The sequence below is a fragment of the Vulpes vulpes genome, chromosome 8 (genome assembly GCF_048418805.1).
Source record: "Vulpes vulpes isolate BD-2025 chromosome 8, VulVul3, whole genome shotgun sequence".
NCBI classification, from domain to species: Eukaryota; Metazoa; Chordata; class Mammalia; order Carnivora; family Canidae; genus Vulpes; species Vulpes vulpes.
Genome location: NC_132787.1, coordinates 92740926 through 92761751, shown reverse-complemented (window position 1 = coordinate 92761751; position 20826 = coordinate 92740926). Strand labels below are relative to the sequence as shown.

Below are 20826 nucleotides of genomic sequence, written 5' to 3'. Positions count from 1 at the left end.
AAACATCAATACTCTTGCTTTGCAAATGAGGAAAGCAAGGCTCAAAGAGGGGGATAATGCATCTAAATTACCTTTGCAGAGAATAACAGATTCAGGTGAGATGCAGGACCTTTCTGACCACATCAGGAACCAACCCCCTACCCCCACCCCCAAGCACTGTTTGATGCGGCTAAAGATGACCTGGGGTATACCAATTACACACTGTGAGACACAAGACTGACGGGTGTGCTGAAAACTGCACAAATATCATATGTAAAAAAAGAACTCCTGACCTAGCTAATGTAGCATTTTTTAACATAGAGAACCCAGAGGAATGCTTCCACAGGAGGAGAGATGAGCTGCAAAGAGAAACAAGACAGCATAAAAACCAGAAACTGAAGACCATCTTTCAAGAGACTCTGTAATGCCAGCAAAGCAGGCTCTATACATACATTCAGGCAGGAACAGCTCCTGGGTCACCACAGGACACGGGGATGGAGACAAGGAGAGAAACACAAAGAGCTGCCAAGCTTGAACTTGGCCTTTTGTCACAACGGAGGCTGGGGAGATTCCCCTTCTAAAGTCTGCCTTCTGAAGAAGCTGGATCTGAGGCCCAGCTCAGAAGCTTCTAGATCTCCTTGGTAAGCAGAGAGAGGAAACACATCCTCAGGACTCTTCAGCAAACAACTCAGTGTGTGCCTTTGCATAGCACCGTCTAGGGGAGGTGAGGCTTGCCAGTGGGGCTCCCTGGCAAGGGTTCCAGAGTGGTGGACCCCAAAACTATAGCTCTATCCATGTGAGTGGCAGGGTCTGTGAAAACAGCAATTTCAGTGAATCCAGAGCCAACACCACCACCTGAACACAAAATGACATTGTTCCCGGCAGTAAGAATCCTGTATTTTCAACCGATCGAGTTCATGAGGGTGAAATGAACCTATGGATCACGGGAAGTTGGATGTATGTAATTTCTGCAGACCTTCGAAAGGCATTTTGAGATGAATCCAGACCAGAAACTATTTAAAAGACCGAATCACATGAGAACCGGGTGGATCAGGCTGGAGTAAAGCCAGTAAACAAAGAGCAGGGACAGGAGGCACTTCTCTCCATGGAAAAGTATAAACAGCGAGGTCCCCAGGGGTTGGACTGGTCTTACTTCTTCATCAGTGCCTTAGGAGGAAGAAGCAGGAACCTGCCCCATGCATGAAGGAAATGTGGTGCTCTAGGTGGAGGGGAGCGGACTGCTGGGCCTCACCCAGGAAGCTGCCCACTACGGCTGGGCCCACCAGGGCCGCAGAGACCATGGTTCTGGGTGCACTGAGGGTGCGCACACCCTGTAGCCCTAGAACCAGAAAGGGGGGCAGGGGAGGACGAATGTGAAGTGACGCCCATGGGGGAAAACATTCAAAATAAACACATAGAACTTTTTTTGCCTGAAAGAGGAATGCAGGGAGTCATCGGTGACTGCTTGAGTCAATGGATTCTTTTTTTTTTTTAAGATTTTATTTACGAGAGAGAGAGAGAGAGAGAGAGAGAGAGAGAGAGAGAATGAGAATGCAAGCACAAGCAGGGGGAGGGGAAGAAGAAGAAGTGGAATCCCGTCCTAGGATCCTGGGATCATGACCTGAGCTGAAGGTAGATGCTTAACCGACTGAGCCACCCTGGCACCCCATCGTATTTCTTTAAAAAGTTTTAAATTATAGGGGGAAAAAACCCAGAAGGAGGGGAGATTTAGGTCAACTATGGAGGAGTTAGGAGGGAGTTTCCAGCAAGAGAAGCTCCTTGAAGTCAGGAGGAGCCCTCTGAGGGCAGGAGGCGGCCCACCTGACCCTGGCAGGTGAACTGCAAGCCCCATGGAGCACTGGGGGCCACGGCACCAGGCCCACCCCCTTCCAGACTGCTCCAAGGCCACCCTGGAGGGGCCTCTGGAGGCCTGAACCATACCTGCTGCTGGCTCTGCTCCTCCAGATTCATCTTCACCTCCAGTGACTGGCGGGCCTCCAGGAAGGCTTTTCGGTGCTTGCGGTCAGCCATGTAGTAGGACATGATGCCCACGACGATGGCGCACAGGTAGAGGAAGACGTTGGCTAGGATCTGTGCCCCGAGAAGAAGAGAAAAGGACAATGATGAAGGAGCCTGCTCAGGAGGAGGGATGGAGAAGGGGGGGCAGGTGGTAACGAAAAGCAAACCCCTAACCACTCAGTGTCCAGGGGGTACCCCAGAGAGCGTCTGACCTCAGTGAGGTACTTAGGTCTCACTTGCCATGGACAGGTGAAGCCCAGGTCTGAGAGGCTGGTGGAGGGGCTGTTCTCCCCTCCTGCTTCACATCATAGCTAACCTGGCCAATCCTGCCCACCTGTGGGGCCTGGGCAGTCCCTCTACTACCCAATTCATTCATTCATTCATTCATTCATTCACTCACTCACTCACTCGTTCAACCACCACTTACTGAGGACTTATTAGGTGCCCTTAGGTGCTGTGCTGATTAGCGCGGCAGGGGAGTGTTCAAAACCCAGATCACTAGCCAGGAGTGTATAATCCTAAAAGCTGCAGGTTGTATGGAATATCATAGGAGATGTGAAGCAGTCCAGGACTAACTCACAGTCATCACGCTACCTCACATGGGGTGCCACAGGTATATAGGGGTCTGGGATTCACGTACATCCTCTCAGCCAACCTCACTTGCCAGGACTGGTGGTCCAGGTCCCCTGAGGAAGCTACAGGAAGGGGAAAGGGCAGCTGTGGGGCCACACATCTGTTCTGCAAGCTCAGAATGTTGGCACAAAGGCCTTCTTGGGCACTGAGAGTCTGCTCCTCCATCCTTGATACTCGCAGGCTCTCCTAGGTGTCTGTGGTCCTCAGTCCGCTTCCACAGGCTGCTGGGACTGCAGACCCAACTGTCTCCTGCCACAGGTAACCTTCGATATGGACCTGAACATCCAAACCACATCCAATTTCCTGGTGCTTGTTGCTAATGGCCATAGCCTTTGACCCATGTGGGGCGGACTCAGTTCTAGCTCCTCCCACTTCTCTCCTGCCAGGAGCCCATTTCCAGGTCTGTCCCAACCCCCTTCCCCAAGGCCAGCTCATGCCCTTCTTCCCCACCTGGGTCCCTGAAGTCCTGCCGGGGACCTCCTCTTCTCAGGCAAAAGTTGGTAGCTGAGATGTGGGTAGGGAGGCAGAAGTGCATTTCTGGCCTTATGGAAAGAAAATGTTCTCCTAGCAAAGTAGAATGTTTTCTGAATAGGTGAAAGATGTGGGGAAGTCAATTTTAGATTTTTGAACAAGATGGTTTAATAAACAATAAGAGAGATTAATTAACTCTGACATGAATTTTCTGGGACTCCTGGTTATACCACATGCCTCTCTGTTTCTGTTTCATCAGGGCTGGTCGATGCCAACCCTGGGGACCCACCACCTCTGGCAGAAAGTTCCTACAGGCCCGGGCACTCAGCCACTGAATAACAAATTTGTTAGTAGGTGAGGGTGAGGGGTGTCTTGATACTGGTCACCAAGTCACCAGATGCAGATTTCACAAGCTCCTTTGATGGCTAGTTCCAGCAACTAACATCTCATTGTGTTCTTGGGTTTGGGCAGCCCCGATTGCCTACATCATACAGCAAATGGGCAATTTCAAAATCCTCTGGGACATCTCTTACACTTCTGCTTGGCCATGACAGGCCATTCCCACCTGACCGGTCAGTATCAGTATGGCCTCAGGCCACTTATTAAATACCTGATAGTCCAAAGAGCTGCCAATTTATGTTGAATCGAAGCAAATCACACAGACCATGCTGGGTCTGAAAGCCAGTCTGGCCCAAGGTCCAAGCCAACCCAAAGGCCACCTCCCTTTGGGGGCTGTATAGCCTTGGAAATCTGCTTAGGCCCCAATTTCACCGTATAGGAAGTCAACACGGTCAGGCTGTACCTCATGCATCCTCACTGGGCAGTAGCACTTTACTAAAGCCCATGCAGGGTCCAGATACAGCAGTCACCAAGGCCAAGGGTCTCCGGTCTTACCAGGCTATGGGTCCTAGAGGTCAAGGGAGCAAGCTGCAAATAGAGGAACCACACATCTAGGCCCATATCTACTAGTATCTACAACTTCGAACCAGAGGCTCCAGACAAGGCAAGCTGCCTACAGCCAGTCTGGGCTGCTGCACTGGGCCAGGGACAAAGCTGCATGCTCAGGGGTCTCCTTGCCCTGTCTGGCCACCTCACAGGGTGGAGAGAACAGACCGTAAGGTGTACAGGGCTGAGGCTGTGTCAGGAAGGACTGCTGTCATCACTCATCAAGGTGCCCGCCTAAGAAACCACACCTGCTCTTCAGACAGCAACTATTGCGGGAAAGCTTCAAACCAACCCCCACCAAAGACTATTATCCAAACAATATAATAGGAATCAGGTTGGGACGCCTGGGTGGCTCAGTGGTTGAGCATCTGCCTTTGGCTCAGGGTCTGGGACCGAGTCCTGCATCAGGCTCTGCAGGGAGCCTGCTTCTCCCTCTGCCTGTGTCTCTGCCTCTGTGTCTCTCACGAATAAATAAATAAAATCTTGGGGGAAAAAAAAAAGATACCAGTCCTAAGGCACTCTTGTGGGAGCTGTTCACATTTTTAATCTGAAATAAAGTAGTACATCTACAGGGGTGCACAGGTCGCATACATAACAGCGGTCACTGTCTCTAAGCTCTTAAAATTCAGACATTTCCCATTCCGCGTTTACCACTATAAATGTGTCTCGCTTAGCAGAACGGATGTGCTCAATATCAATGTAAAAAAAATGGGTTTTGCTCCTTCCACAGCACGGAGCTGGCACGGAGCCGTCCACGGTGACTGAGATGTTGTCCCTGCCCCCAGAGCCACCGCTGATGGGGGGAGGCCCAGGGAGGACATGACGGGGTGAGCAGGGAGGTTGCTGTTTCTCTAAAACACACCGATTGGTTCTGCTTCCCGCTATAGGTTAAGAATTGCAGAGCCAGGGAAAACCTGGTGAGTCTGAAAAGTGCTTCTCGTGGGACCGTGACAAGTAGGTGCCTCCAGGCCGAGCCTTCAGCTCTGCTGCCTTAGATTAAGTTTCTGGTGCTCCCACCCCAGGATAAGGGGGGAGGATCTCCTTTTCAGGACTCCTCTCTTCTTCCAGGGCTGCCTTCCCTGCACCCACCGCTGGGCAAACCTCCCCCAGCTACACCTGGCCCACCTGGAGGGCCCCTCCCCCTGCCCAAGAGCCCTACTCTGCCTCTCTTCTCCTCTCAGCTGCCCCCCTGCTGCCCCCATGCTCCCCAGACCCACCTTTAGTGTAGTGTAACCACGTCACAACTCGCTGCTCACCCCAGACCCCTGCAGCCTGTGGTCAGCAGATGAGCAGACCAGAAACCAAACCTGACCTCCCAGGTTTGGGAGGACCTCATGACCGCCCTAGGACCCAGCCCTCTGATTAATATCCCATCCGCTGCACCCCAACCTTTCCCACTGCACCCCACTCCAGCCTAAGGACAGAGGCATGAGGTTCAGTCACTTTGCTGGGGACTGTACAGGCCAAGACAGCAGGAGGGACGACAGTCCACTGCGGGGATATCCAGGGGACAAGGCCGAGGTACAAGCAGAGGCTGGGCGGGCCGCACTGGATCAGGGAGGTGTCACAGAGCTTCGGGAAGAGGTGGGCCTCGAGACAAAGCACTCAGCGACCATGAGAGCATGGCAGCACGGCCAGGGGGGCCTTTCCTGTCACTGTCAGTAATGCCTGGTGGGGGGGGGGCAGGGGCAGGGGTTCATATGACACCTGACCCCGTGAGCAGACAGGGAAGAGGCACCCAGCCCAGCAGCTGCAAAAGCGAGCAGGAGCCCTGACGCATGGCCCGGCTCTGCGCTGCGGTCACTGAGCACCCCATTGCCCCCCACACACACACACCAGGCTTAGTCTAAGGGTGACTCCCTTGTACAACAAGCCTGAGAAGCCCTGCTCTGGGGTACCATCAAGGTCACCTCTTCTTACCCCAGTGGCCCCCTTTCCCCAGTGAAAGAGACCGAGCAGCAGTCTCATTGCAAAATACTTTTTTTTTTTTGCAAAAGAATTTTTTTTTCTAAACACGAGATTTTTTAAATAATGAGAATCAATGAATGAATCTCCCAAGTGGGTAAACACTCAGACTACAGCTTCATCTAACCCATGACAGCCGGATGAAGCGTCTGTAATACCCCAGCTCAGAAACACAGCCGTGAGAAAATTCCTTTACAAAATCCTTCCCCTTGGAATTTGATGAATCACAATATCCTGCACATTTCTAACAGTCCACGGGGACACAGACAGGCTGCTATGAGCAGGGCTTTAAAAAAGAAGTTATCCCATCGGAGGAGGGCTGGTGCCTCTGCTGCCTAGGCTGATCCCTCCCCATAGGCTCGTTCCAGCCTGGAGATTCCAGAACATTCCAGAACTGGGGAGAAGAAACCCAGGGAAAGAAAGCCACTCTGGCGAATCAACCTCCTTGTCAGCTGCCCTCGGAGACCTCATGATGCTCTGCTGTCAGGGAAGACCATATTGGAGCCTCTGTACATTAACAATAACTTAGAATGTTTTTTTGGGGAAAAAAAAGGTCTCCCAGGAGCTGTGGGGCAGGACGGAGCAAGGGAAGGGACCAGGCACCTCTGCAGGCAACCAGCTCCCCCAACCCAGGCCAGAGCCTGGAGTGGCCCCCACACAGTGCCCAGGAGCGCCCCCTCCAGAGCCACACTCACTGCAGGCCCTCCTCATCAGTCAGGTCCTCCTCATCAGGTCCCTGCTGATATGTCCCCTCCAAGAGGCCCTCCTGACTACCCCCCTCACTCTCTATAATGTTTTCCTGTTTAAGGCCCTGCAGAGAAGCATCTGCACTTAGCATTCCCTCACCCTTTTCTTATTTGTCTGTTTACTCTGTTTCCTTTACTAGAGATAAAGCTCCCAAGGGACAGGGCTTTGGTTCTGTTTCTCTGCCTATTCCCCAGCACCCGGGACGGCCAACGCCTGCTGGATGAATGAGTGGCAGAGAGAAGTTGGGCTGTGTGGCCTGGAACAAGTCATTTCCCCTCTGAGACGTGATGTCTTCATCCCCACAATAACCCTGAAGGCTGTTCCAGTAAGATCCAAAGACAGGTTACACACACTACCTGGTACAGGGCTTGCCACAAAACATGCTGAGTGACTTTGGGAAATTAGGGCCTAATGACTGTACTGTAACAACAGCATTCCATCAGAGCCTTCACGTTCACTATCCTTATTTGTCACAACAAGTAAAGCTCTTATTCTCATTCTGTGGAAGAGATCTGAAGTCCAGGGAAATGAGGCCACAAGGCTGTGGTCTCCTGGCGGCGCTGACACTGGAGCTCAGATCTCTTTCAACTTTCTCCCGCCTACAAGCACAGAGTTCAAGTTTCAAGATATTAATAAAAACCTGCCCCCAGAGCAGCCCAGGTGGCTCAGCGGTTTAGTGCCGCCTTCAGCCCAGGGTGTGATCCTGGAGTCCTGGGATCGAGTCCCGCGTCGGGCTCCCTGCATGGAGTCTGCTTCTCCCTCTGCCTGTGTCCCTGTCTCTCATGAATAAATAAATAAAATCTTTTAAAAAAATAAAAAAAAAAACCTGCCCCCAAACAAGGGGACTGAATTATCAGAAGCCAGCCTGACCAGACCTGTTAGCCTTGGGGCAGGTCCACTGCGGCCCTCGCCCCCAACTAGCAAGCACGCCACCCAAGCACGAGTCCTGGGTTGTCCCTATGTTACTTAGCTGAGTTGTGATGAAGCTAAAGTGAAATCCAAGGCACTGGGGGGCCCCATAGGCAGCACAGAAGCCAGTAAAGACCTGAAGCATCTACACAGGTGGGGAGATCTGCAGACAGTGGGGGGGCTTTCTCATGCTACCCCGCAGCAAACTCTAGAATCAACGTGCCGAGAGAGGTCTGGGGTCTCCAGTAAATACAACCCTACTCAGCACAATTCAAGGTTCGAGCCTCGGAATAATGCTAAGCTTGTCCTTCCAAGCTGGGAAGTTTCCAACAAAACAAGAGGACCTTCCAGAAGTTTCCAACTCATTTTATAGCTTGGTCATGGCTCTGCTAAAAGACATTCAATGTCCACCTTCTTCCAAAACAAAGACGACTTCCAGAATAGTCATTCAGCCAACTTGACTTGTTATATGAGGTCCCTCATGATCTGCTGGGTTGCCAGAATGGCTTCTCAGATTGTGCACTGCATAATCCCAGGGGCACCACTCTGCAGACTCTGACCTGATGGCTCCCCTACAAGTATGGAACATGGCAGTCCTGACAACTAGGCTCTAGAGTCACTCATTTCTTCTACCTGTCAGCTGCCTATTGAGTTCCCCTCACTCCAGCCACACTGTGCCTCTCTCCAATCCTCTAACAAGATGTGCTATTTCAGGGCTCCATGGCTCTAACCAGAACATCCTGCCTCTGCTCTGCCTGTGGAGGGCCACACATGATGATCCTCCCATGTAACCCAGGACATACCTGGCCTTAGTCATCCCCAGTAAATGACAGTTATTGTTAAAATTCCAAGACCCAGCTCCAACATCACCACCCCTTTTTCCCCAAAGAGAACTATTCATTCATTCAAAGATTTAGTGAATGCCCATCCTGTGCCAGAGAGGTACTAGGCATGCAGCAGTGAATATGGCAGAAAAAGTCCCTGCTATCAGGAGCTGATATACTGGTAACAGTAGATACAAAGAAACATAATTCAACAAGAAGAGTATCAGAGCTCCCCAGAGAATAAAAATGATAGGGTAGCTGCTTTAGATCAGGTGAGGGCGACTGCTGGCCCCCATCCTTCCCTCCCCTGTACAAGCTTCCTACAGCCACACCCTTGCCACTGCCTCACGAAAACTCTTCCCTGGGCGGACTCTGACCACGGGATCTGCTCCAACCCAAATGGATGTCTTGCACACAAATGTCTGAGCAAATGTCTCAGCAAATGTCTGAGATACATCCACATATCGTCCTGTGCTTCTGCTGTTGCCCTGAGAACACCGAGAAGCACACTGGCCCAGCACATTGAAAGACTTGAGGAGGGCAGCCTGGGTGGCTCACTGGTTTAGCACCTGCCTTCAGCCCAGGGCGTGATCCTGGAGACCCGAGATCGAGTCCCACGTCGGGCTCCCTGCATGGAGCCTGCTTCTCCCTCTGTCTGTGTATGTGTCTCTCTCTCTCTGTGTCTCATGAATAAATAAATAAAATATTAAAAAAAAGAAGAAGAAAGACTTGTGGAGCCCCACAAAACCCAAGCTACAGTCTGGAGCCAAACCCAGCTGCACCCAGCCTGGATCAGCTACACCCGAGCCAAGCCGTGGATGTGCATGTGAGAAACGGGTACTTGCAGGTCACCGAGCTTTGGGTTGGTATGCTGCATCAGGTGAAAACAGCTGGCTGATGCAGGTGGTTGGGACAGGCGTCCCTGAAGCAGGATCATTTAAGTGGAGGTATGAATGCCAAAAAAGACCCAGCCACAGGAAAACTCAGAAGAAAGTGCAACCTGGATGGAGAAAATACTGCAGAGGCCCTGGGTCACAGGCCTCTTTTTCACAGGCCACCCCCACCCAAGACACAGTAAGCCCCCAACAGCAGGGGGTGTCTCACACCTCTGGGGCTGGCACAGAGCACCAGCTAATGAGCTGCATGAATGGCAAGAGAGGGAAAGCCAAGGAAGAGTTCATTCTCCATGGAGGTATCTCCCTTAATGAGAGTGTCAAAATCAAGCTAGAGAAAGGCTAGAGCAGTGGTTCTCGACCAGGAGTGGGGGTAAGGGTGGGGGTAGGGGTGCTCTGGCCTCCTGGGAGCCATGCAGCAGTATGTCTGGGGACATTTTTGATAGTTGTGACTAGGAGAGAGGGTGCTCCTGGGATCTACCAAGTAGAGGCCAGGGATGCTTCTTTCTAGGACTTTATTTATTTATTCACGAGAGACACAGAGAAAGAGAGACACAGAGATAGGGAGCCTGATGCTGGACCCCGGGATCAAGACCTGAGCCAAAGGCAGACACTCAAGCACTGAGCCACCCAGGTGCCTCCAATAGAGGCCAGGGATGCTTCCGAACATCCTACAACGCACAGAGCAGTCCCCACAATGAGTAATTACCTAGCCTCAAACATCAATAGATCCAAGGTCGGGAAACCTTGCCTAAAACAATGCCTTCTTCCCTTCTGATCTCTGAGTATTCACATGAAACTTTCCTAAGCTTCCTTACTGACCAATAATGAACTCTGAGGACAAAGATGTAAGTGAGCAGATTTTTAGGCCAATCATAGGCCTTGGGGCTAAGAGGAAAACCTCCCTGAAAGTAAGGACACAATATCTTGATAAACCCACCCACGATGGAAAGAAGGCCTCACATCACTGGGCGAGGGACGACTGAGACCAGAGAAGGTCATCCGGTCTCTGGAGGAGGAAACACAGGAATAAATACCCCACATCTAACATTTTACACTGACCCAGGGATTATTCCCTTGAGGTCTGGGGACTAGGATGGAGAGTCAGGGACGCCATAAAATTAGGGGCAAATTAGGTGTCACCCTTTCCTGGGGGAGCAAATCCATTGCTCTTACCAGATTCTCAAAAGGATCCGTTTTAAACCCAGATGCTTAAGAGCCACAGAACTAATCAAAAGCTCCCGGCTCTCCCCCAGGGTCTTCACTAGAGCCAAAAAACATCTGGTCACAGCATTCTATGTCTTCTCTCACTGAGGAGACCCCAGTACTTGGTCACTCTGTTTTTTTTCTCCTGGCCAAATAAGTCTAATTTTATTTAAAGGACTCTATTTTAAAACATTTAGTCATGTTTGGCTTTGGATCCTGTTTTAAAAAACTCAACCCCACTGATGTCTTGGCAAGCCGTGGGGCCCCATGCTGGGTCCTCGATGGTAAAAAAATGACATCAAGAGCACAACTCTGGCAGGGATGAAGAGAGGGAGCACAGACCAATCCTGATGGAGAGAAGGGTAGGCCAGCAAAGGGCCCTCCAAGGGAGCAAAAGTGGGACTGGCACACTTGGTTGAGGGCCTGCACACACACAACACTGAGCTTTTACAGACATTTTAACATGCAGATTCTGGATGGTAAAGAAAATTTAAACCAATTTCTGATGACCAATGTTAAAAAAAAAAAAAAGGCACAAAATAATTAACTGCATCCTCATCAGAGTAACACAGGGTACCGCGCTGCCTGCTCCAATCTTGTTATCTGCAAGCAATACCAGTTGCAGTTAATGCACGGGTCCTGACTTTTCCAGAACTGTCTTTGAATGAATTCAAGAACAAACGTACTACCCCGGAGGAAGAGGAGCACATAATCTGGAGACAGAAGAGTTTTAGGGTTCCAGAAATATAATCGGCAGATAAACCTGGCATGTGGAAATGTGAAGGGAGCTCGCCCATCACACAAAACCATCAAAGCCCTTACGTACGTGCCCATGGAACAGAGCAAGTTTAGGATCCCAGAACTTCCTCTAAATTCAGAATGACTCAGATCTTGAGAGTAAGACTTTTTGCAACTCTCAAGCTGCAGCCATCACTCCTCCCTGGGGACTCCACTCCCTTTCTCCCACCAGGCTTCTTAGGCCTTGTCCAGGGGTCCTTCCCCACAGCCCCTCAGAGCCTGTCCAGGGACATCCGGGATGGCTTTCTGAAGTCACTGGTTCCAACTGACCCCCTCAGGGCTTACTCCCTAGTTGCTGTTTCTCTAGCTCCATGCTCCTGAGCCAAGTGCACTGGTGTCTCCAGGGGATGAGGAAAAGAATGGGAGACTCCTGGGTCCCACCTGCCTGCTGAGGCCCAGGAGTCTGAATTGCACACTCTCTACTAGGTGAGGCTCTTCTGCAAATCACTGTTCTAGGTGATGTAATAAGTATGAAAGTAAAGCCAAGATCCTTCCACTCCTGGTTCTGTAAACCAAACTCTAAACATACATGACCAGGGGTACCTGGGTGGCTCAGTGGTTGAGCAGTTGCATTAGGCTCAGGTCGTGATCCAGGATCCTGGGATCGAGTCCCACATCAGGCTCCCCACAGGGAGCCTGCTTCTCCCTTTGCCTCTGTCTCTGTCTCTCACGAATAAATAAAATCTTTAATTAATAAACAAACATACATAACCGGTTCATATCACCTCCCTGTGCCTGTCACCTATTTGTCTTCTGTCCACTGAGTCTCTTTCCCTAATATTCACCTCTCATCCCCAAAAAACACACCTCCTACTGCCCTTCCCTGAACCAGCACCAGCCCATTCTCCCTATCAAGCCAGTGGTCCTCTGTGTACCTCCAGTGGGTCATTCATCCCTGCTGGTCTCTCTGGTCTTCCTTCCTTGTCATTCCTCCCCCTACTTCTTGGCCAAAGCCTCACCCCTCCCACAGGACTGGGCACAGACTTTTCTCTGGTCCCTCTCTGGTCCTGCCCATCCACCCCCCTGGTATCACATTAATCTTCCAAATTTGTCTTTTTGCAAGCGCTACCACCTGCTCAAAACACATCAATGGCTTCCAATCGTCTAAAAGGTAAAAATTCAAAATCCTCATTCTGGCACTCAAAGTCCTACACACTTTGGCCTCAATGAATTTTTCTAAGTATTCCCCCTTGACCCAAGTCCCTGATGTAGCGCATCTGCTTTAGCCAAGCCGAGACCCAGCAGGCATGTCTGGTCTCAGCACGGGCTGTGGTCCATACTTCCAGAGCTCTCAAACTTTCCCTCTGAGGTACCTGGGAGGAAGCCTCACATATTACCTTGCTAGGGCATGTGGACCTGGCATTCTAGTCCATAAAAACCCCTCTTTGTATTACTACCTTTAAACGTTTTTAAATGTTTGCCTTTGAGTAAAACAGATGTGTCTGTCCATTATATTACATGCGCCACTAGGGCAGAGACAAAATCTATTCTGATCACCACCCCATCCCCAGCACTCAACAAACACCAGGCCCATACAAGTAATGAATACAGGGTGACGGAGGAAAGGAAATGTCACCTCCATAGCTATGACCCTGAGGCTTCCAACACAGCAAACACAGTCCTACGTCCCGCAATATGAGAAGCGCCCCATCTGAAATGCCCTCCATATACCCTACCCCCTTTCACCCTTCTCTTAAAATCTAGCTAAGCCCTGCCTCCTCCACAGAGCCTTGACAGCCCCACCTCTGAGCAATCACTCTCTCCCCTACTTCTCTTGAAGAGGAAATATCTGCAAGATAAATTAAGAGAAGAAAAGATCTAAATACGCAGCTATGTTCTCATCTCATTTTTTTTTTTTACAGAACAAGATAGGGCAGGAGCAGAAATACCAAAATGTCAGCAGTGGTTATCTTGGGGGGTGAGGGGGCTGTGGATTTTTTTTAAAGATGTTATTTATTTATTCATGAGAGACAGAGAGAGAGAGAGAGAGAGGCAGAGACACAGGCAGAGGGAGAAGCAGGCTCCACAGAGAACCTGACGTGGGACTTGATTCCGGGTCTCCAGGATCACGCCCTGGGCTGCAGGCGACGCTAAATCCCTGTGCCACAGAGGCTGCCTGGGCTGTGGATTTAAGACAATTTCTGGAAAACAAAACAAAACAAAAAGACAATTTCTGTTGTCCTTTTTTGCCTTATAATCTATCATAAATCTTTGTGAAGAGAAAATAAAGACAACGAGCATATTTGAAAGTTCCACTCACTTGGAACACACTGACCATCAGCAGACCTGGGGACCCCTTAGGACAGACTCTCTCGTGGGCACTCCCTCCTTGCACTGTGAACAGCACCTCCAGCCCAGAGCCTCTGTACCTGGTCCATGAGTACACTAAGCACCTCCTCTCTGTTTCTATGGGACATGCCTCGCCTCCCACCAGATCTTTCAAAGGATCAGCTGGGAAGAGAAATCTTCCTACGGTCCTCAAACAAGGTGTGGGCCCAGAATCCAATGGCCTCACCTTCTGCTCTCTGGCTCTTGTGTTGTGAAATGCAGGAATTGGGAACCAGAGGGTCACGGCCACCAGGAATGGAAGATGCCCTGCCTGCCCAGACATCGGTGCGAGCCAGTCATCTGTCCCACATCGTTCAGTGCCAACATTTATAGGGGATGCATTGCCATTATAAACTGGAACTGGTTTGAGTTGTCCCCACAGAACTGTCATCTCAGATGAGCCTTCCCTCCAGGACAAGGGCGAGTCCAGCTGACAAGGGGACTACAATCAGTTCTGAGCAGTTCTGTGTCAGCTGATGCACATGGTCCAGCCACTGGACACTGGGGTTCTGCTGGACAACTGCTGCTGGCACGAAGGGCCTATAGCCATCGACCTGACCATCCCTCACAAATGATGCCACACGACTCACTTGTCGGGCTGATCTCTGCAACCACCTCATTTCCCTCCTCTTGCCTTCAAATGCTATTCCCACCTGCCAGAGCCATCATCCATCTGCTCCCTCAGAGATGGGCCACTGCCACAGCGCCGGCTGGGATCTTCCCATCCTGGGCACACACGCTTTCTGGGCTTTCATAAGTTCTAAAACCAGCCCCTGGCTTCCCGAGAAGTTCCTGACTTTTAAATTATTTCCATTGTGGGCAGCCCGGGTGGCTCAGCGGTTTAGCACCACCTTCAACTCAGGGCCTGATCCTGGAATCCCGGGATCGAGTCCCACATCAGGCTCCCTGCATGGAGCCTGCTTCTCCCTCTGCCTCTCTCTCGGTGTCTCTCATGAATAAATAAAATCTTAAAAAATAAAGTCAATTATTTCCATTGGTTTTGCCTCGTTTTCCCACTTACCAGCCTTCTGCTCTTGACACACTGAGAGTCCAGAGCTGGACTCTCTCGGCCCGAGTGCGGGATGTAAGCCTGTCGTCAGTCAGCGCTGCCAGCCCTGCCCCCGTGGCTGCCCCGCCGCTCCCAGCTCACCCCTGGGCACCATGCTCCTGTGGCATCCTCTGTGGTGGGTCCCCGATGACCGCACAGAAAGGCTTGATGAACGTCAGCTATTACGACGAGGCACGTTGTAAATTCCCGACACTGCAATGAACTTTGTTCCCAGTTCTCCAGCTTCCTGAGCCCCCTTTATTTTTTTTTTTTTAAAGATTTTATCCATTTATTCATAGACACAGAGAAAGAGAGGCAGAGACACAGGCAGAGGGAGAAGCAGGCTCCATGCAGGGAGACCGATGCAGGACTCTATCCCGGGTCTCCAGGATCACACCCCAGGCTGCAGGTGGCGCTAAATCGCTGAGCCCCCGGGGCTGCCCCCTGAGTCCCCTTTAACGGCTTTCCATCCCCGGCTTTCCATCCCCGGGCCCGGTAGGGGCATCAGTGGTTCCCAAGCCCTTGTGCGCTTCTGCTCCCAGGCTCCACCCGCCGGCAAGGACCCAGAATCTGCATTCTGAGCAAAGCCCTCCTCCCCACCCAGGGGATCCCAGCATAGCCTGTTCCACTCGGGAACCACTAGAGTGAAGGATCATCTTCCTGCTGCATGTTAGTATCTACACACAACTTCATGGGGCGCCCGGGGGGCTCCAACGGTTAGGTGCCAAACTCTAGATCTCAGCTCAGGTCCTGATCTCAGGATTGAGAGTCCAAGCTCTGAGTTGGGCTCCACGCTGGGTGCAGAGCCTACTTAAGAAAAAATAAATGCAACTTCATGGCCCTTAGGCTTGCCCTAGAAGGTTCACCTTGATGCTTACTCAAGCTGTCCCCACACACAGCTTTCAGCGTCTCCCCACTATTGTGACCCTCTCCCAGGGCCCATTGGCTCTCCCCAAGTCAGCCTGCCAGCCAGACCCTGGGACCCTACTGCTCAGCTGGAGGGCTCAGTCCCTCTCCTGTCCCTTTACCCTCTCTGACCAGGAGGGCTCTTCATGGCAGGGCCAGACGCTGCTGGAACCATCTGCCTGAACTGCTCAAGAGAAGCAGACTCCCCACTGAGAAGGGAGGCTGACATGGGACTTGATCCCAGGACCAGGATATCATGACCTGAGTGGAAGGCAGGCGCTTAACCAACTGGGCCACCCAGGCCTCCCTGAGCAATGGCTTTGGAGCCAGAGAAGTTCCTATTCTATCATTTGTTAGGTCCCATAAAACCTCCCTCTTCAACTTCCTCCCATGGAAAATAAGGTTAGCAGCTTTAATACTTATCTCCATTCAAGAAATCTTTGCCCAACCCAAGGTCACAAGGATTTTTTTTTTCCTGAAAGTTCTATAGTAGAAGTCTTACTATGATCTATTTCAACTTAATTTTTATATGCGGGGTAAGGTACAGATTATGATTTTTGCCCATATGGATATCTAATGATTCCAGTATTATCTATTGAAAGATTATAATTTTTTCCATTGAACTAACTTGGCATTTTCATTGAATATTAACTGATCAAAGATGTGCACATTTCTGAACTTTATTTGGATTCTATGCTTAGGTTAGTACTATACTGGTCTTGATTGCTGTAACTTTATATCACATAATCAGGTAGTAATATAAGTCCTCTTTCTTAAATTCTTTCTCTAATTTATGTATCCAAATAATTTTTTTAAAAGATTTTATTTATTTACTCATGAGACACACAGAGACAGACACACAGGCAGAGGGAGAAGCAGGCTCCATGCAGGGAACCCAATGCGGGACTCGATCCCAGGACTCCAGGATCACGTCCTGAGCCAAAGGCAGACACTCAACCACCGAGCCACCGAAGCATCCCTATATAAATTTTTAATCATCAATTTCTACAAAAAAAAAAAAACAACTGATGGGACTTTTATTTGGACTGAATTGAACCTGTAACAATTTAGAGAGAATTGACATCTTATTATCTGTGTTCTTTCCATTAATTTAGGTTTAATTTCTTTCAGCAAGGTTTTATATTTTTCACTATAAAAAGCTAAATTTAACAAGATGTGTGAAGACTTAAGTATTTCATGGTTTTGGATGCTACTTTAAATGGATTTTTTTTTCAGTTTCCAATTGTTTGTTGCCAGTACAGAAAAACAGGTTTTTGTTTTTAAAGAGAGCATGAGAGCAGGATGGGGGGGGGGGGGGGGGGGGGCAGAGCAAAGGGAGAGAGAATTTTTTTTTTTTTTAGATTTTATTTATTCATGAGAGACACAGAGAGGGGGCTGGGGGGGGGGGGGCAGGCAGAGACACAGGCAGAGGGAGAAGCAGGCTCCATGCAGGGAGCCCGACGTGGAACTCCATCCCGGATCTCCAGGATCCGGCCCTGGACTGAAGGCAGCACTAAACCGCTGAGCCACCCGGGCTGCCCAAAAGAACCTTCTCTGAAAAAGGCTCAATAACCCAGCATAGAGCCCAACATTGGGGCTCAACTCAACAATCCTAAGATCACAACCTGAGCTGAAATCAAGAGTTGGATGCTTAACTGAGACACTACCATAGATCTTTTAATATTAATCATGTAACTTCCAAATTTGTTAAGTTCGTTTCTAGGATTTTTGAGGATTCCTTAGGATTTTCTACATAGATAATCATATCACATGAAAACCTACAGTTTCATTTCTTTCTTATTTGTAGGACTGTTTTTTCTTGCTTTATTGCACTGGTTAGGACCTCATGAAAGAAGCGATGAGAACAAACTTTCTTTCCTGTCCTGTTCTTGACCTGAGGGACAGAGACAGCTCCATAACTTAGAGGCCTACTGCAAAGAGAAAAAGAAGGTTCCCTTATTCAAAAAGCAGGAAAAAAGAGCCAATGAAGGTACTAAAATATAAGGTTTTGCCCTGTCCTCTGTGGTGTTTGATTTGTCATGGTGATTTTTATTTTTTATTCAACCCTGGTCTAAGTTAAATTTTAAAATTATTAGCATGGGGGCACCTGGGTAGCTCAGCAATTGAGCATCTGCCTTTGGCTCACGGTGTGATCCCAGGGTCCTGGGATTGAGTCCTGCATTGGGCTCCCTGCAGGGAGCCTGCTTCTTCCTCTGCCTGTGTTTCTGCCTCTCTCCTCCCCTCTCATGAATAAATAAAATCTTTAAAAACAAAGTAATTAGCATGGATTTTTACCATCTATCTTTACAATGTACAATGCCAGTTTTAAATGCAAATATAAGAGCATTTAACACGTATGAAGAACACTAAAATGAAACAATGAGTATCTTAGGTCTATATGTGCATATATGTATGTCATTCTTACCAAAACAGTGGAAACATTGTACAAAACTAAGCTTTTTATTTCACTTCTTGATATGCACACATTCTAAGGTTTACCTTAGCTTACTAATGAAGGCCTGAAAAGAAAAAGAACTATGGTTTCTACCTTTCCTTTTCCTTCTATGCCATTAATTTCTGTGTTAAATGGTTGGCTAACACAGGAAAGCAACATGGGTAATAAAGACATGGTGTTGGTTCCTTGTATGCTCATGTTTACTAGAATGCCACAGCCAAAAAACAAAAATAAAAAAAAATAAAAAAGAATGCCACAGCCCTTCTTTCTGCATTAGAAGTTCTAATTTGAATAGAAAGCATGGCCTCTCAGGGTTGTCAGGATCTCCACATAGCTGTAGATATAACACATTTACTTTGTACTTGTTTTGCATCTTGCTGAACTCCCAGACACTATGATTCATGCCATTGGAGCACTGCAAACACTCCATGAAAATGGGCCAGGCAAGGAATGGAAAACACACATATTGTGTATACTTCCTCTGCACACGGGCACGTTCCACTGTCCCAGTAGACTTCAGTTACAAAACACAAGGTCAAAGATAACATCAGAATTTCAAGACTGCACAAGCCACATTGCCCATGAAGCCAAAACTGCTTAGGAGGGGAGGATTTAGATTTTCACTATTAAATATGATGTAGGTTTTTCATAGATGCCTTTTCTCAGGTCAAAGAAATTTTCTTTTATTCCTAGTTTGCCAAGACGTTTTACTACAAATGGGTGTTGAATTTTATCAAGTACTTTTTCTGTATTTATAGAAATCATCATGAATTTTCCTTTTTAAAAAGTCTAATATGTTAAATTATATCAATTAATTTTAACATGTCAAAACAACATTATATTCCTTCAAAAATCCCTAACTGGTCATTATGTTTTACCCTTTTTACACACTGCTGGGTTTTATTTGCTAATGTTCTATTAAAGATATTCACACACACAATGAGAGCTATTTACCTATTCTTTTTTTCCTATGTCTTTTTTGTGGTTTTGATATCTGGGAATGCTGACCTCATATCATAAAATGAGCAAGCAAATGTTCCCGTTCTATTTTCTGGCATAGTTTGTGTAAAACTGATATTATTTCACTCTTAATTGTTTTGTGGAATTCAGCATTGAAGGCAGGTGAAACTGGAGTTCTCTTCGGAGAAGGTTTTTAAGTTCAAGCTCAAGTTCTGTAATTGATATAGGACTACTCAACTTTGGTAGTTTATATCTCTCAAGTCATTTGTTCAATTTGTCTAAGTTGTCAAATTTGTTGGCATATAGTAGTTAGATAATAGATAACCTATATTTTCCTGTTAATGTCTGTAGGATCTATGACTATTTCCATTTCCGGTATTTGTAATTTGATTCTGCTCTAATTTCCCTGATGATCTAGCTAGAGATTTATCAATTTGAACTATTTCAAAGAACCAGCTTTGGATTCACTGATTTTTCTTTAATTATCTTTATTATTACTTTCTACTTTTTACTCTGGTGGAAGCATAATTGATTTTAGACCTTTATTAATATAAACATTTAATACTATAAATGTCCCTCTTAGTACTACTTTGCCTACATTGCACATATTTTGGCATATTTTCATTTATTTACTTTTTTAAAGATTATTTATTTATTCACAAGAGACATAGAGAGAGAGAGGCAGATACATAGGCAGAGGGAGAAGTAGGCTCCATGCAGGAAGTCTGATGTGGGACTCAATCCTGGAACTCCAGGATCACGCCCTGAGTCAAAGGCGGACACTCAACCACTGAGCCACATAGGCATCCCAGTATATTTTCATTTAATTCAACATATTTTCTAATGTCTCTTGTGATTTCTGTCTTGACCCATGGGTTATTTAGGTATCTGTTTAATTTCCAAATATATTGTGATTTTCAAGATATAGGAGGTGATTCACTAAATATTCATCGTAATCCTAAATGCATATGCACCTAATAACAAAGCTTCAAAATACATGAAGCAAAAGTTGACAGAACTAAAAGGAAGAAAAGACAAACCCATGATATTTGAAGATTGCATCATTCCTCTGTTACTGGTAAAATAGACAAATTAGTCAATATATAGAACATTTGAAGAAACTGAACAACCATCTGGACCAATTTAGACTTTGGAATATTTAATATTACCAGGGACAAAGGAACATTTCATAATTTGTCTATAAAAGAAAGTTTATTGGGGTGCCTCAGTGGCTCACTCAGTTGAGTGTCTGACTCTTGATTTCATGGGTCCTGAGATCAAGCCCCAAGCAGGCTCCATACTCAGCAGGGAGTCTGCTTGAAGATTCTCTCCCTCTGCCCTTCCTCCTACTCATGCATGCTCTCGTGTGTGTGCTGTCTCTAAAATAAATCTTTAAAAATTTATTCATGAGAGACAGAGAAGCAGAAACACAGGCAGAGGGAGAAAAGTGGGACTTGATCCAAGGACCCCCAGATCATGACCTGAGCCAAAGGCAAACACTCAACCACTGAGCCACCAAGGTGCCCCTTGAAAAATATTTTTAAAAAATACTTTAGGGGATCCCTGGGTGGCTCAGCAGTTTGGCGCCTGCCTTCGGCCCAGGGCATGATCACGTCAGGCTCCCTGCATGGAGCCTGCTTTTCCCTCTGCCTGTGTCTCTGCCTCTGTGTGTGTGTGTGTGTGTGTGTGTGTGTGTGTTTCATGAATAAATAAAATCTTTTTTAAAAATACTTAAAAAAT

General features: G+C 48.0%; 1 protein-coding gene across 1 annotated transcript in view; it reads right to left on the bottom strand.

Annotated features, from left to right (window-relative positions):
* Positions 1 to 20826, bottom strand: part of ADCY3 (adenylate cyclase 3) — an 81389-nt gene that overhangs the window by 41533 nt on the left and 19030 nt on the right. The window contains exon 3 of the mRNA XM_072767541.1: positions 1921 to 2070. Within this exon, the coding sequence (XP_072623642.1) occupies positions 1921 to 2070 (150 nt within the window). The remainder of the gene's footprint in view (positions 1 to 1920; positions 2071 to 20826) is intronic.